Source organism: Macaca nemestrina, chromosome 10 (assembly GCF_043159975.1).
Source record: "Macaca nemestrina isolate mMacNem1 chromosome 10, mMacNem.hap1, whole genome shotgun sequence".
Taxonomy (NCBI): domain Eukaryota; kingdom Metazoa; phylum Chordata; class Mammalia; order Primates; family Cercopithecidae; genus Macaca; species Macaca nemestrina.
Genome location: NC_092134.1, coordinates 36,419,290 through 36,435,553, shown reverse-complemented (window position 1 = coordinate 36,435,553; position 16,264 = coordinate 36,419,290). Strand labels below are relative to the sequence as shown.

Here is a 16,264-nt window from a genome sequence, read left to right as displayed (position 1 = left end):
GAATCTCTAGAAAGATGTATTTCTAAAATTACAACTGACTACAAAGAAAAATGTCAACTGATTTAATCTGTGAAATATTTTAATTTTTATAAGTACAATAACAACAAAAACAATTACACCAACAATACATGGAAAAACAAGACTTTACTTCCAGTAAATATGACAAATAGTTCCTTTCATTTTTACATAAAATTGCTGATAAAATTGATAAAAAGACACTGTTGATAAATGGTCAAATACCATAAACTTTTCATCAAAAAGAAGAAATTATAACTAGTATGTATACACCTGGAAAAATATCTATCCACTCACAAAGTGAAGTTAAAGCAATGAATGAGGTCCAGATTTCTACCTGAAAAATAGCATTGGGGTAGTATTCCCTGATAGGTTCTCTACCAACTTCCCATTGAAAGACATATTGCCCCACGGAGACAGAAAAATACAAAAGCTTTAATAGAATTGAAAACTAAGCATAGTAATTCAACTTTTGTAAGAAATGGGAAAACTTTTTTTCAAATGGTACCCATAGATGAAGATGGAGTCAGAACCACAAGGGATCATCTACATCCACTTTATTCCCTGAAAGGAGCAGCATCGTGGGCCAGGAAAGAAGAGTGGTCCCTCTACCTTCTAAGCGCATAACTCAGAAGGGACTCACCATCCAAAAACCTGGGCAGGTACCCTAATACTGTGCAGGGGCTTAAGGAACTACTCCAGCCAACAGAAGAGATCTGTCTCATAGTTAAGACTGAGGAATGAGGCAGTGATTCTGTAAAAATGACTAGTGGTGGGTACTGGAGCTAGTTTGGGCTCAGTGTAAATAATGATAAGTTTGCATAACTGAAAACAGATGTCAAAACTAATTCCTGAAAAAGGTGATAAAGTATAAAGATAACTAACAATGACCTGGGGATAATATATCAGATTATAATAACCAAGTGGATGTGGGAGAGATAGGGTAATTAAAAATTATGAAATTCTTCATCCTATATGTAGGGAATCAAAATATGTTGGTTCATTTTATGCATTGAGAAATAGAGAAGCAGAGTAGAGGAATTATGTTTTTAAGATGGATTAATGGAGAAGTGTGTTTTGGAAAATATTAAACATAACTGCTATTAGAATCTAAACCAGAATATATATATTTCAAATCAGTGTGGAAAATAAAAGGGAAATAGTTTATGGCAGAAGACACAAAAGAAAGGAAAAAGAAAGAATACACTCAGAAAGCATAAAATAATAGAAGAAAACAAGGCATGTTTATTATGCCCATAAATGTAAAATTGTTGAAACACACTGGATTTGTGAGGATGTTTTGGTTGCAAGTGACAGAATCCCAACTTCTGCCAAATCAGCCAAAAGGGGAAACTTTCTGATTCATGTGACTACAAAGCTGGTGAAGACAGATGTAAGGATGGGCCTGAGGGTTTACTGAGAGCAAAGGCTTGAGTGCTCCTGGAATCACCTCATTCCATCTTCTTTCTTTCAGCCTTATGTGTTAACTTTATTTGATCAGGTTGGCCTCCTCTACAGTGCTGGATACATGTCTGCCACTAGATCAAGACTTCGAATGCTCCCAAATTTACCACAGAGAGAGCACAAGACTGTCTCTTGCTTCAGGTTCAGATACCAGGGAAGCTGACTGGCCCAGCTTGGCTCATGTGCTCATCCCTGGTCCGAAGCACCATGGCCAAGGAGGCAGGGTCATGAAAGAATATGGAAGCCCTCACTAAGAACTAAGAAGAGGGGGTAGGCAAAAGAAGGAGAATAATGTTCCAGAAGGATGGGATGTTTGATTCTTTTCTTAGAATAGAAAAAGAATGCTACTCAAAGTAGTAAATATAAAATTGAACTATAAATCACTGTCAAAAATGGTCCAGACATCTTTAAAACTAAAAGGATTTTTTAGTTATCAAAGATACTAAGAAAAGGTAAAGAAACAAAGATGGCAATATCAGTATTATGCTAAGTAGGATGCAAGGCAAAAAGCATTGAACTGCACCAAGAGGACCATTGATATTGATGAAAGGTACAGTCAACAGTGACTATATAACAGCCATAAATATGGCACTAACTCTATATGGATAGCAAAAATTCAACAAAACCAAACTTGTTAGAAACTGTGAAAAGACAGAGATGGTGTCATGGAATAACGAATGGAGGCTCAGGGGCTGATTGCCTGAGTTTTGAACCTGGCCCCTCTTTTTAACTATGTGACTTGGATCAAATTATTTAACATTTCTGTGTCTTCATTTTCTAATCTGGAAAATAGGGATGATAATAGTACATGTTGAGTATCCCTTATCCAAAATGCCTGAGGGAAGAAGTGTTTCAGATTTCAGATTTTTGGGGGGGATTTTGGAATATTTGCATCATTCTAGTTGAGCATCCCAAATCTGAAAATTTGACATCTGAAATGCCTTGACTAGCATTTATTTTGAGTGTCATGTCAGCACTCAAAAAGCTTTAGATCTTGAATAATTTTTGATTTTTGGATGTGGGATACTCAACTTGTATTTATATTCCTTGTAGGCTTGTGGTGGGGAGTGAATGAATTTATTCACAGAAAGTGCTTAATAGAGTACTTGTCAGGTGGGAAACACTTGGTAAATACCAGTTATGATTTTTTTTTTAAGGATTTTGGGGAAAAAAGACCATTTCTGTGCCTAATGTTAGCACAATATTTTCAGTTTTTAATATAACATATTGACCAAAAATATAGGCTTTAGAAATGTAATTTAAACACTGAGCATATGTACCCATTCTGAGAGCCTTCTTACAGGATCCATGAGCACTGATGAAGGTGAACATACACTGCACCAGAATCTGTGACTGATCCAGAGGAGGAGGGAGCACGGACTGCAGCCTGGGGATTGGGAGGGCCCTGGAATGTGTAAATCTGATTTACAGCTTGAAGAAATCACTGTGGGTGCTGTATGGAGACCAGGACTGCAAGGGCAAGAGTGGTAGCAGGAAACTGGTTAGGAAGCTACTATGGTCATCCAGCCTGGAGATCATGGCGGCTTGGATGAAGGCGTTAGCAGTGGAGGAGATGAGGGAGCCCTATTTGGAAGGCGAAGCCTGTTGATGGATTGAATGTAAAGTGCGAGTCACAGAGAGGAAGCCGTGTCAACTACTGGGTTCTGCCTGTGGGATGGAGGACACGGATGAGGAGTGGGTTTGGGTGGAGGAGACGGAAGTGAGGGGGGTCTGCTTTTAACTTGCTGTTACTGGTCTCCTAGGACTGTTGTAGCAAAGTACCAAAAACTGGGTGGCTGAAAGCTAGGAATTTCATTGTCTGACAGTCCTCGAGGCAAGACTTCTGAAATCAAGGTGTCAATGGGGCCACACTTGTTCTGGTGGCTCTAGGGGAGAATCCTTGCTTGCCTCTTCCGGCTTCTGGCATTTGCCGGCAGTCCTTGGCGTTCCTCGGCTTGTAGGTGCATCAGTCCTGTTGCATGGCCGTCTTCTCCCTGTATGTCTTCACATCAGCTTCCCTCCGTGCATGTCTGTCTATGTCCAAATTTCCACCCCCCCTTTTTATTTTTTGAGACCAGGTCTCACTCTGTCATCGGGCTGGAGTGCAATGGCGCGATCTCGGCTCACTGGAACCTCCGCCTCCTGTATTCAAGCGATTCTCCTGCCTCAGCCGCCCGAGTAGCTGGGACTACAGGCGCCGCCACCACTCCTGGCTAATTTTTTTGTATTTTTAGTAGAGACGGGGTTTCACCATGTTAGCCAGGATGGCCTCGATCTCCTGACCTCGTGATCTGCCCGCCTTGGCCTCCCAAAGTGCTGGGATTACAGGTGTGAGCCACCGTGCCCGGCCCAAACCTCCCTTTTTATAGAAACACCAGTCATATTGGATTAGGACCCAGCCTAATGTTCTCATTTTAACTTGGTTGCTTCTGTAACGAACTTATTTCCGAGTAAGGTCACATTTTGAGGTACGGGGGCTTAGGACCTCAACATACCTTTTGGGGAGACAAAATTCAACTCATAACACTTGTTAAATGTGACTGTCGATTAACTTTTCAAGTGGAGCTGTTAAATGGGGAAATTGGATGGATATATTGTCATATTGTCCATAGGCCTTCATCCAGTTTTTTTTTTTTTTTTTTAATGTGTGTATGATGAGCATCTTCACACATACAGAATGTTCTGTATTTTGAATTTTGTTTTGGAACACATTTTCAAAAGAAGATGGCTGTTAATATATACCATTAAAATATTTTGAAGAAGTGTGATGCCAATGTTAAATTTACTATTCTACAGGGGAGGAGGATATAATGGCTTAAAATGCAGACAAATTTATGCATGGAGCAACAGGAAGTAAAGAATTCTTAACTCCTGGTCTCCATGTTTTTGATAGAGTACATTTCCTTTCTGGCGCTGCTAGACACAGTTTAAGCAACAATTTAGCTTGAGTTTCTAAGTGTAATAGCATTAGGTAACACAGTTCCATAACCTCAGAAAGCTGGAGAATCACGTTCTGATGTACATAAAATACAAAATATTAAAATGAGATTGCCAATACATTTTGTTTTAGATCTTGGAAACGTCACTCCTTTATTCTTCTATTCACTCATTTAAAAATATTTTTTAGTTTCTATTATGTCTCAGTCACTATGCTAGATGCTGGATTTCAATAGGGAATAAGACAAATTAGCTATGAAGCAATACTCAGACAATGAAATATGACAAGTACTAGTGTGTGGTTAAGACCAGGGTGCTATTAGGGCCTGCAGAAATGGCACCTGACAGTTTTGGGGGTTATTGGGGGGGGGGCGTGTGAGAATGTTTTTTGGAGAAAGAGATTTAGGAAATAACATACAGATGCCACAAATATAATACTGATAACATTTAAAATATATTCTCTATTTTAGTGCTGCAATAGTATTTTCTACACTTACACTTCTCCAGGATTCAAAACTTTTTAAAAAGAAGGTAGTACAGGATGACACAGAGAATCCTGTCTCTCCAGGAACTTCTGTAAGTATGACTTAATGTCTGTCCTTACAATACTTATCATATAAGAACTATCAGCATGCTAGGAAATTGTCTAATTATTTAGATGAAGCAAAGGAGTAAAGTAGAAAAAACATTGAATTTGGCATAAAAAGATTTAGGTCCTATTAATGCTATTTATTTATTGGCATACTTTGGACAAATCTCTTAATTTAAAAAAACTTATAATCTCATTTGTGAACTGATGGAATTGGGATATAATAATTACTAAAGTCCCATCCAAAGTCCCAGATGTACCATTATATTAATCTAGCTTTGATCTACCTAGCAAATAAAGTTGTTTCCCAAGACTTGCTCCTCATTCCGCTTTTGAATCTATTGCCTTAGCATTGCCAGTCAGATACCTGTGCTGTTTCCTGCTTTGGATTCCTCATAGTTAGAGTCTTCCATTTAAGCTCTCAAATCTGACAACTGATGTCACGTATTCTCTGATTAGGCTTTGATAAGACCAAGTAATTTAATAATACAGGATTGTTTAGGACTGAAATATAAATTTAGATTCATCACATAGCACCCTTGCTCATTATTTCAAGCATTACTAATAAAATCGCTAATATCTAGCATCATTACAAATTAGCAAAACTAATTGTCCTCAGTAGAGACTCATTTCTTACTATATTGAAAGCAATAAAAATGCTAAAAGCAATCTAACTCTAAAAATTGACTTAGAATAATGATTGTCAATTGGGGGTGATTTTGCCTCCTGGGGGAAATTTGGCAATGTCTGGAATGTCTGGAGATATTTTAGGTTGTCACAACTGGATGGAGAGGGGTGCTACTGGCATCTACTAGGTAGAGGCCAGGGAAGTTGCTAAACTTCCTATAATCTGCAGTACAGCCCTCCACAGCAGTTACCTGGCCCAAAATAGGTCAGTAGTGCTGAGGTTGAGAAACCCTGATTGAAATTAATGTGACCTGTCTTTTCATTAGTGACAGGAAATCTGAGCATTGAGTGATTAAGTTATACTGATGGGCATTTTTTTCTGTATTGCTAATCTACATACTAGACTCTTTGAGTACTTCTTGTGCCCATTCGAATCACTATGCTCCCTGTGGGCCTCTGTCGACTGCTTACATTTTTGGTTTTTTTTTTGTTTGTTTTTTTTTTTGAGAAGGAGTCTCGCTTTGTCGCTCAGGCTGGAATACAGTGGCATAATGTCGGCTTACTGCAACCTCTGCCTCCTGGGTTCAAGCAATTCTCCTGTCTCAGCCTCCAGAGTAGCTGGGACTACAGGCGCCTGCCACTATGCCTGTCTAATTTTTGTGTTTTTAGAGAGTTTCACCATATTGGTCAGGCTGGTCTCGAACTCCTGACCTCAGGTTATCCACCTGCCTTGGCCTCCCAAAGTGCTGAGATTACAGGTGTGAGCCACGGTGCCAGGCCTGTTGGCTGCTTACCCTTGTTTCCAGGGAACAGCTTGCCCTACTCTTCCTGTACTACCCACCTGCATTGGAGTCCCTTTAGGCCCCATTAGCTACTCCTGGCTAGCATGTGTTGCTGATTGGTTGTACACGAGGAGCTGTCAGAAATGCATAGCAGGAAATACTTAGAACAAATGGCGGTTGTTGTAAATGATTTTAAAGTTCCCAGTGTCTACGATGGACTCTACTCCCCCAGAAATAGCTTTCTTTGCACATCTCTCCTAGCTCTCAGTAGCTCTGGACATTTGTCACCTCTTTGTAAAGTGTAATATTGAGGGTGGCAAATTAATTACAATACCTGTTTGGAATATGAGCAGCATACAGTAACATAACACAGTGGATTAAGACTGTGGACTCTAAAGTCAGGAAGACACAGGTTGGAATCCCACCTCCGTCAAAATATGACAGTGTTTAGGCAAGATAGTTAACCTTCCTAGGTCTCAGTTCTCCCAACTGTAAAATGGAAATGATTATAATACCTCTTTGGCTGTTAGGAGGGTTAAATGAGATAATATATACAAAGCATGTAGCACAGTACCTGACACATAATAACTAAATGAATATTAGTGAATATTATTTATTTTTTAGCTCTTAAAATGACATTTACAAAAACTTTTCATGACATAGAAACTGCTGATAATATAATTTGCAGTGAGAAATTCACACTGCAAAACTATTTTTCAACAATGGGTACAGAGAGAAAAGGAAAGTTGAAAAGCAATATGCTAAAATGTTAATAGAGGATTGTTGGATTGTGGGTGATTTTGTTTTGAATATTTTTTATATTTTATAGAATGTGCAAGAATCATTTCTAAATTAAAAATTTAATACTGTGGAATGATACCAGATGCCTTTTAAACTTACATTTAGTCTTAGTTTAGAACCTTGACATTATTAAATGGAAAGATAACCATCATTTTAATATTGTTTAGGCCACTGAAAATAAAGATGACAATGAGTTTTTAGATCCTATTTCCCTAAATGCCCGAGAATATTTCAACATTCATCTGTGGTTGAGGTGCTGCTTAGCATTGGTGACTGCGTTTGTTGCACAGATTCATGGCATTGGAATTATGAAAGGTACAAACGTTTGCTTAATCCATGTTTTCAGAAAAATTAATTTTACATAGGTGAAAAGGGGTTTATTGGGATGTATTATGTTAACGTTTTATAACTTTCTAGCTTAATCTGCTTATAGAATTAAAAATTCAGGTTATTAATATATAAGAATATTCTTAACAGCTCTTTGTATCATTGAAAGTGGCATATATTTTACTAATGTATGCAAAACAGGTAAAGCAATTTCAAAATACGAATGCCCAGGTCTTCTTGTCGTCTGGGAAGGCAATTAGTGTAGGAGTGAAGAGCACAGATTACTGGAGCCAACCCACTTGGGTTCAAATATTGGATCCACCACTTCCTTGCCAAGCCTTTCTTAGCCAAGTCTCTTAACTCCCCCTTACTCAGTTTCCTACCCTGTAAAATGGAGATAATTGTACCTACTTTCTAGGATTATTGTCAGAATTAAGTGGGTTAAATTCATACTGTCTTAGATCACAGCTTGGCACATGTAAATGTTAGTTCTTGGAGTGATTAATCATTATTTATTTGTATACCTATCTATTTACTCATTTCTATCCATCTTCCAAATTAAATTATCTCATGCGATATCATCATTTTTGGAGCACTGGAAAATCCTAAAGTACTTTCCCACAAAGTACAACACATTTATTTTCCATGTTTCATGCAGAGTCTGTTTTCCATCTTAATATACTGCCCTGTTCTTTGATATTATACAATATTTCAGTGACGAAAATTGGGGCTATTACACATGTATAACTTCTTACTTTCTCAATGCATTTTAAATAACCACATTTGTTTATTTTAGAGGATGATATGACAGATTGCCTGAGCCTCATCAATGAAGTGTGTATGGAGGCAAAAAGTGCAGGTGACACAGAACTGCAGGCTGAATTCTTGACGCAAGCTGTAATTCTTGGCCTACAAGAAAAGCATTTAAAGGCAGACATCATAACAAACCTTCAGGTAGAAAGGAAACTTTGTTCATATTTATAGTCAGGGAGGGATTCCAGTTAGAACAAAAGGAGAGCATTTCAAATTCCATTAGGTACTGAATGCATAACAATTAACATGACCAGCTCTTGTTTCAGTGAATTGGAAACAGTACTATCAAAATGAATAATTTTATTTTAATAGGATATAATACATTTGCTGGAAGGAAATGAATTTATTTCTCCTCAATCACGGCTAACCCTGGCAAGAAGCCTAGTTTTGCTGGATGACTTAACCAAAGCTGAGAAATTCAAGGAATCTCCCTTTTCAAAAACAGGAAAATTAAATTTGTTGACTCGGGCTCATCGCATTCTAACTGAACAGGTGAGAATCCTTTTGTGTCCACAAGACATAGAAACTTACTTTTCTCTCTTTCTTCCTATTCCAAACCACACCAACTAATTGCTCATTACAATTTTTTTTAATAGATGCTAACTTTTGGAGAAACAATTGAATTTTGTTCATCAAACACTAAATATGCAAATCCATTACAGCCTTTGAAAAATATCTATCTTCCCCATGTCATGTTATTGGCCAAAGTAAAAATGAGAATTGGTAAGAACATTTAAGCTTATATTGCACTAGAATAACTGATAAAAATTTTTAAGTTATTTTTAGGCAGGCTATCATATGAGTGCATTTAAAAGAGGCAATATTTATGAATGCTCAGGCTCTATTTATTTAACCAATAGTTTTTGATCACTTATCATATGCCAGACTGTGTGATGTATAGATGGTCTTTATATATGAATAAAGTACGTAGTTGATTACCATAATATAACATGTATAACTACTTGGTCTAGACTATTGCACTTTATCCAGGTCATCAGTCTTTTGTATTAAAATTATGCCCACAGAATTTACTTCAAAATTGCTGTGCAATTCAGCAACTTTACTGAAAAAAATCCTACAAACACAAAATACATTTCTTAAAACATTTTTTGATCACTAATCTGTTATCTAGCATATTTAAATTATAACTAACTGTTAAAGAAGATTTTGGAAAGGAATGTGTTAAATGCATTATGTATTTTATAACTGATGCCATGAAGTACTTATATCTTTAAAAATGCTAATTTAATGCCTGTGAACAAAAAAAATAGTTTATTTTTATTATTTATTTTCTTTCTTCAACTTTTATTTTAAATTCAGGGGCACATGTGCAGGATGTGCGGGTTTGTTATTTAGGTAAATGTGTGCCATGATGGTTTCCTGCGCAGATCATCCTATCACATAGGTATTAAGCCCAGCATCCATTGGCCATTCTTCCTGATGGCTCTCCCTCCCTCTACCCCCCAGTAGGTCCCAGTGTGTGTCATCCCCCCTGCCGTGCCCATGTGTTCTCATCATTCAGCTCCCACTTGTAAGTGAGAACATGCGGTGTTTGGTTTTCTGTTCCTGTGTTAGTTTGCTGAGGATAATGGCTTCCAGCTCCATCCATAGGACATGATCTCGTTCCTTTTTATGGCTGCATAATATTCCATGGTGTATATGTACCACATTTTCTTTATCCAGTCTATCATTAACAGTCATTTAGGTTGATTCCATGTCTTCTCTATTGTGAATAGTGCTACGGTGAACATATGCTTGCGTGTATCTTTAAAATAGAATGATTTATATTCCTTTGGATATTACCCAGTAATGAGATTGCTGGATCCAAATGGTATTTCTGCCCCTAGTCTTTGGGGAATCACCACACTGTCTCCACAGTGGTTGAACTAATTCACACTCCCACCAACAGTGTAAAAGCGTTCCTTTTTCTCTGCAACCTTGCCAGCATCTGTTGTTTTTTGACTTTTTAATAATAGTCATTCTGAGTGGCGTGAGATAGTATCTCATTGTGGTTTTGATTTGGATTTCTCCAATGATCAGTGATGTTGAGCTTTTTTTCATGTTTGCTTGCTGCATGCATGTCTTTTGAGAAATGTCTATTTATGTCCTTTGCCCATTTAAAATTTTTTTTCTTGCAAATTTGTTTGTGTTCTTTGTAGACTCTGGATATTAGACCTTTGTCAGATGGGTAGATTGCAAAGATTTTCTCCCACTCTGTAGGTTGCCCATTCATTCTGATGATAGGTTATTTTGCTGGGCAGAAGCTCTTTAGTTTAATTAGATACCATTTGTCAATAAAAATAGCTTAAATAAATGTGTTAATGAAGGTGATATTCATTTTTTGGAAGCTCTGATAATTCATTTGTAAAAGTTTAAGAAATAAAATTGTATCTTACAAATATAGGAATTGTCAAAAGTCTTCATATTTTTATGAGTCAAAGTCCCTTGAAGGGACAGCATCTTATGTTCCTTCACAATACTCTAGTTAGTGCCTTCACTAGTGGACTGGCTGATAATAGTATTTTCAATCCCAGGTGGGTGGTATAGTTTCCCTGCAGTGGGAAAACCATGTATCGGCCTAACTCTGTTTTGTGATCATGGTTAATGACTCCAGCCTCCTTCTGCCTCTCTCTTTTCTTAGGGGAGGAGCCTGCCCCTTTATCAATACTGCTAAGCCTTTTGGCCTTGCTGTAGCTCCTAGTTGGCTCTGTCCTTCCTGGAGACATTGCCTTGGCACTTTTACCCCTCTCTCACATATTTTCTACCTTCCTTACTCAACACATCCTTTTCCCTCCTTCCCTCAGTTTGTAAATATTTTCAAATATCCACCAGTAAAAAACCAAACTAAACAAACAAACGAACAGCAACAACAACAACAACAAAAAATAACAAACCTACTGTAAGCCTCTGTCATTTTCACAAAATGTCCTTCCAGCCAGACTCCTTAAGGGTAGAGTCTGCTCTCTTCCTCTTCTTTCCTCCCCTCTCATTCACCCCTAATGCCACTTCATTCTGGATTTGGACCAGAGAAATCACTCTTGAGTTGGTCACCAAGGACTTAATCTATAATTCCAACATGTAGTTTTCAGACCCTCCAAGGCATTTGACATTGCTGACACCAATCACAACTTCCTGAAACTCTGCTCTCTCTGGATTCTCAGGTGCTGCCTTCTCCCAATTTTCCATCTCCCTCTCTGGTATCCTATCCATAATTACCTTTCTATTTCCCTAGGCTATCCTTTAAGTAAATGATCTCTATTTATTCTAGCTTAAAAGGCTTCTTATGAAGTGGTCCAAGCTGACATGTGCCCCTTCCCACCCAACCCTCGGTCACACTGAATCACTGTGACTGCATGTGATGCATGTGGTGATGTGTGCTTGCTTTACACCTTTGCACATGCGATTTTCTCCATTAGGAATAATCTTCCCCCGAAATCCCATTCTTACCATATCATTCTCTTCCCTCTCCTCCCCACTACCCACTGGCTCCCACTCATGAAAATACATTTCCTTAAACTCTGTCCATCCTTCAGATTTCAGTTAAGTATCACTTCTTCCAGGAAGCTTTACCTGAACCCCAAGACTGGTTGATGTGCCTCACCCCCATTCTAACTGATTATTCTTATTGTAACACTCACCATGTTGGTTGTTAAGGACAATTTACTTGCTTGTTTGAAGCCTCCATTACGACATAAGCTTCTTAAGGCAACGATTTTGTTTTGTTCACTTGACATCTCGGGCACCTAACACAGTGCCTGAAATCAAGCAATCAATCAATAATGGTGCTTTCAGATTTCATTCATCATTAGACTACTATGCAACCACTAATAATAATGTTGCAGAATAATTTTTATACAATGGAAAGGTGTTCATAGTACATTAGAACATATATAACACAAAATTATAAAATATTCATTGTATACATCAAAAGATCATTGGAAAATAGGGACTCCCCTTGGCAGGTGTGATTATGGATGATGTTTATTGTCTTCTTTTGCTTCTCTCTCTCCTTTAATCTGCTACAGTGAAGTACAATGAATACATATAACTTTTGTAACAAAAAATTGCTCAAGAAAAATGTTTCAGTGAAGGTACAAACCTAATGAAAATTACGCATTTAGCACCAGTTACCATTTCCGGCTGATAGTATGTGCTCAGTAAATGTTAGCTCCTTTTCGAATATTTGAAAAAGATCTAGTGGACAGTGCTGTGGAAAAAAGACTAACGCACAGGTTATTAGAAATAGGAAACTGCAGAGCAAGCTGGTTAGATGAAAATTTGGGATCTGAAGGACCTAGGTCTGAATCTTGGCTTTACTATTTCTTAGTTGTCTGATCTTAGAAGTTATCCAAGCTCTTAGACTTCATGCCTTATCTGCAAAATGGAGGTAGGCTATTTGCCGTATATATTTGATATAATGAAATGAAATCAAATATATGTAGTATTAAACAGTGCCTGGCACACAACAGTCATGCAATAAATGGTAGTACAGTTGTTGTTATTTCTTACATCTTACTTTATCTTTACTACTTACTTTACTTTATTTTCTTTATCTTTGTCAGTTTGATCAAGTTGTTTTTATGACCTTTTTTTCTGTTATTTTAGACATTCATTGTACTTTTCCTTTCCCATTCTGCAGACTCAGACATGTGGTTCCCTACTGTAATACCCAATCCAACTTTCCTCTCACCAAGAGGCTCTTACCTGTTTCCCTCATAGGCCATCCCCAATTAGATGAGACTGTGATGAATTTTACCTTCCTACTTTAATCTCACCATCTAGAAATCTCTAGAATTTTTGCTCCTTCTCTCCTACTCTCTCTATCTCCTAGATTTTACTGAGATAATTTAGTACTTTTTAATCAAAGTATCCTGATGCTTTTCCTTTGAACTATTTCTTTCCTTTTTAAAGAAACTCTATTTCTAATTTCTAATATCTAATCCTAGTCATTGCACCACTGAGAAAGTGCTGCTGTTCTTCCTCCCTCCTTCTTTTCATTCATCTTCAAAGCCTTCAGAGTCTTTCAGTTTCTGTTCTGCTTCATAGGTTGTTGATTGAATCCTTTTCTCTTTCTTTTTAAGTGTTTTCCTCAGATTATATTCTGATTCCATGTTCTCCGCAAATACCTTTCTTGAACCCTGCCAGGTGAGTGATGTGCTCTCAACTCAGTACCAGAATTTTTGGGTGTGGCTGTTTTTTCTCAGGGTTTGTTAGAGATTATTCCATCATATCTAGCTGTGAGTGTCTCAAATGAGAACTGTAGTGTCAGTCTAATTTCCATTTTCTTTTGGTAAGAAATTTGTTCTTTCTTTCTGAAAACTTACAGGATTTTCTCTTTCGTCTCTGTAGCTCAGTAATTTTACCAGCATATGTCTGGGTATATGCCTTTTCTTTCTCTGCCTAGAAATCAGTGAGCACTTTTAATCTGCAGGTAAATCTCTTTCCAGCTGTCAGAAAATTTCTTCTTGCTTAATTATTGCCTAGTAACTCTCTGTTCTTTCTTCTTCTTCAGTTACTAGTACATCGAGAACCATCTGGCCTAGGTTCAGATCTTAAGCATGTGACTTAACTTCTTTATGCCTTAATTTCCTCATCTCAAAAATGGGAGTATCTTAGTCTGTTTGACTGCTGTAACAAAATACCTTAGACTGGGGAATTTATAAACAGTGGAAACCTATTGTTCACAGCTCTGGAGTTTGGGAAGTCCAAAGGAATAATGCAATGGTAGATTTGGTGTCTGGTGAAGGATGGCTCTGCTTTATAGATGGCACCTTCTATGTGTCCTTACATGGTCGAAGGGGCAGATGGGCTTTCTCAAGTTTGTCTTTTATTAGGACAAGTCTGTCCTCTTGTCTTTCGTAAGGACAGTAATCTTATGCAGGAGGACAGAGCCCTCATTACCTAATCACCTCCCAAAGTCTCTACCTCTAATAGCATCATGTGGGGGTTACATTTCAACATGTGAATTTTAAGGGGACACAAACATTCAGAGGATAATAATGGCACTTAATTGATAGGATTGTTAAGAAGATGTTAAATGCCTAGACCAGTGCCTGGATCATAGTAAGCACTATTGAGTGTTGACTATTATAATTTATATGTCAAGTCTTGATCTGTCTTCTAAGTCTATTATGTTTTTCTTTATAATTTCCATTTATTTTTATCATCTATAACTTGAACTACTTTTACTTCCACTTGATCTTTCTGATTATTAATTTAGGTTTCAGTATTGACCATCTTCTCAAAATTATCTGAAAACTTTATATCTCTATACATGCTCTTACTTTTTTGATTTGTTGTCTGAATTTTAATCAGTTTTATTTTACTGCTGCCACCTTTTCTGGGGGTTGTATTTGTTCTTCCTCTTGCCTGCTGCTGGATCTTTTTTGCTGGGCTGTTTCCCTTTGTCTGTTTGTTGTGAGTCATATCTAGCTGTTGGATTAATTTCAGTAGTGGCCATGCTGCAAGTGGTGGTTAAGAATAGCTAATTCTGCCTATATGGGTTGGTTCTATACCAGACTTCAAAAGTTCAATTCCCTGTAAGGCACCAGGAGAAGCAGCAAAGGTCAATATTCTTTAGTTTCAGGAGTGGAGAGGACTCAGGCCACCTTCAAGCCCCTCACAGGTCCTGAGAAACCAAGAAGGCAGCCAGCCAGAGCTGTCACTCTTTGGAACTAGAGACCTTGTTCCAAGCTCTTTTTGGATGCTGTACCTGATCTTTGATCCATGGCTGCCTGCACCTGGTTCCCAGGCTCTTGTCCATCCCAGAGTGCAGAAGATCCTGTACCAGCTCTATCTGTTCTTACCTGTCACCTTCTATGACCCACCTGCCTCCTGCAGCAACAGCAGCAGCAGCAGCAGCAGCAGCAGCAGCTCTGGAGAAGCTGATTGTTGGATTGGATTGGGAAAGGGAGGGCAGCAAGGGCATGCCCAAGCTATCACCTGTGCAGAATCTCCCAACTCCCTTCTATTCCTCCCTCTCATTATTATTATTGATCATTGTTATTATATGTTGATGATCATCATCAGATATGAATTTTATTACTTTACATGCATTACTTCCCCTTTATATTACGTTTCCTCCTTTATGAAGTTAGGCTGACTTAATTGGCCTCTTGAATTCCTTCCAGCTTGCTGATCTCATGAGAGCTATTTTTCTGTATTTTCAGTCTACAGTTTCTTCAATTATCAGGACATTTGATTTCTGCAGGAGCTTAAAGTACAGATTGTGTTAAATTGTACAGATTGTGTTAAATCACATATATTCTATACTTTCTGACTTACTAATCTTGAGGATGTGTCACCACTCAATGACAATACTGTTGCTATGCTTTAGAGTCACTTGAGGCTGAACAGCTTGCTTCCTGGTGTATTATATTAAACACAGACTTAAAAAACAAAACCCAAAGCAGCTTTTCTGTCAAAACAACATCAGTTTTACAACGTCTTTTTCACAGAGTTGATGTTTACTGGAAAAAGGAGCACTTAAATATTATAAAGCATAAAATCAGCTGTGACTTGATGCTTTCTTGACAATTTTCCTTTATAGTATAGATTATGTCACATGAATGGGCCACTTAAAATTTTTTTTCATGTGAAAGTCTCTGATAGAAAAAGACATTTAGAGATTATTTTTATAATACAAAAATAAACATCGTGGTTATTTAAAATCTTTTTAAAATTAGTGACTGAACCTTGAGCTTCCTTATTACATGAAAAAGTAGATTACTGATTGTATAATAGGAGTGAATGAAAGTTACTTACATTTCTTGTGTTTATTCAATCAGCAAACATTCATTGAGGGCCACTTATATGCAAGAATGATGCTGGGGAGTGGGGACGTACTAGGAAGCCAGTCCTCATCTCTGCCCTCAGGAAGCCTATTATCTGGTTAGGGAGGGAGAGAAAA

The 16,264-nt window shown here is 37.7% G+C and overlaps 1 protein-coding gene across 5 annotated transcripts in view; it reads left to right on the top strand.

Moving 5' to 3' along the window:
• LOC105483784 (cilia and flagella associated protein 54) overlaps positions 1 to 16,264 on the top strand; it is a 383,346-nt gene that overhangs the window by 226,883 nt on the left and 140,199 nt on the right. For all 5 annotated transcript variants that reach the window (XR_011608938.1, XM_071071285.1, XM_071071284.1 and 2 more), the window contains exons 52-56: positions 4,887 to 4,992; positions 7,383 to 7,530; positions 8,339 to 8,496; positions 8,668 to 8,847; positions 8,952 to 9,078. Coding sequence is in view for 4 of the 5 variants with exons in the window: in XM_071071285.1 (XP_070927386.1) it covers positions 4,887 to 4,992; positions 7,383 to 7,530; positions 8,339 to 8,496; positions 8,668 to 8,847; positions 8,952 to 9,078 (719 nt within the window). In the remaining variant the exon portion in view is untranslated. The remainder of the gene's footprint in view (positions 1 to 4,886; positions 4,993 to 7,382; positions 7,531 to 8,338; positions 8,497 to 8,667; positions 8,848 to 8,951; positions 9,079 to 16,264) is intronic.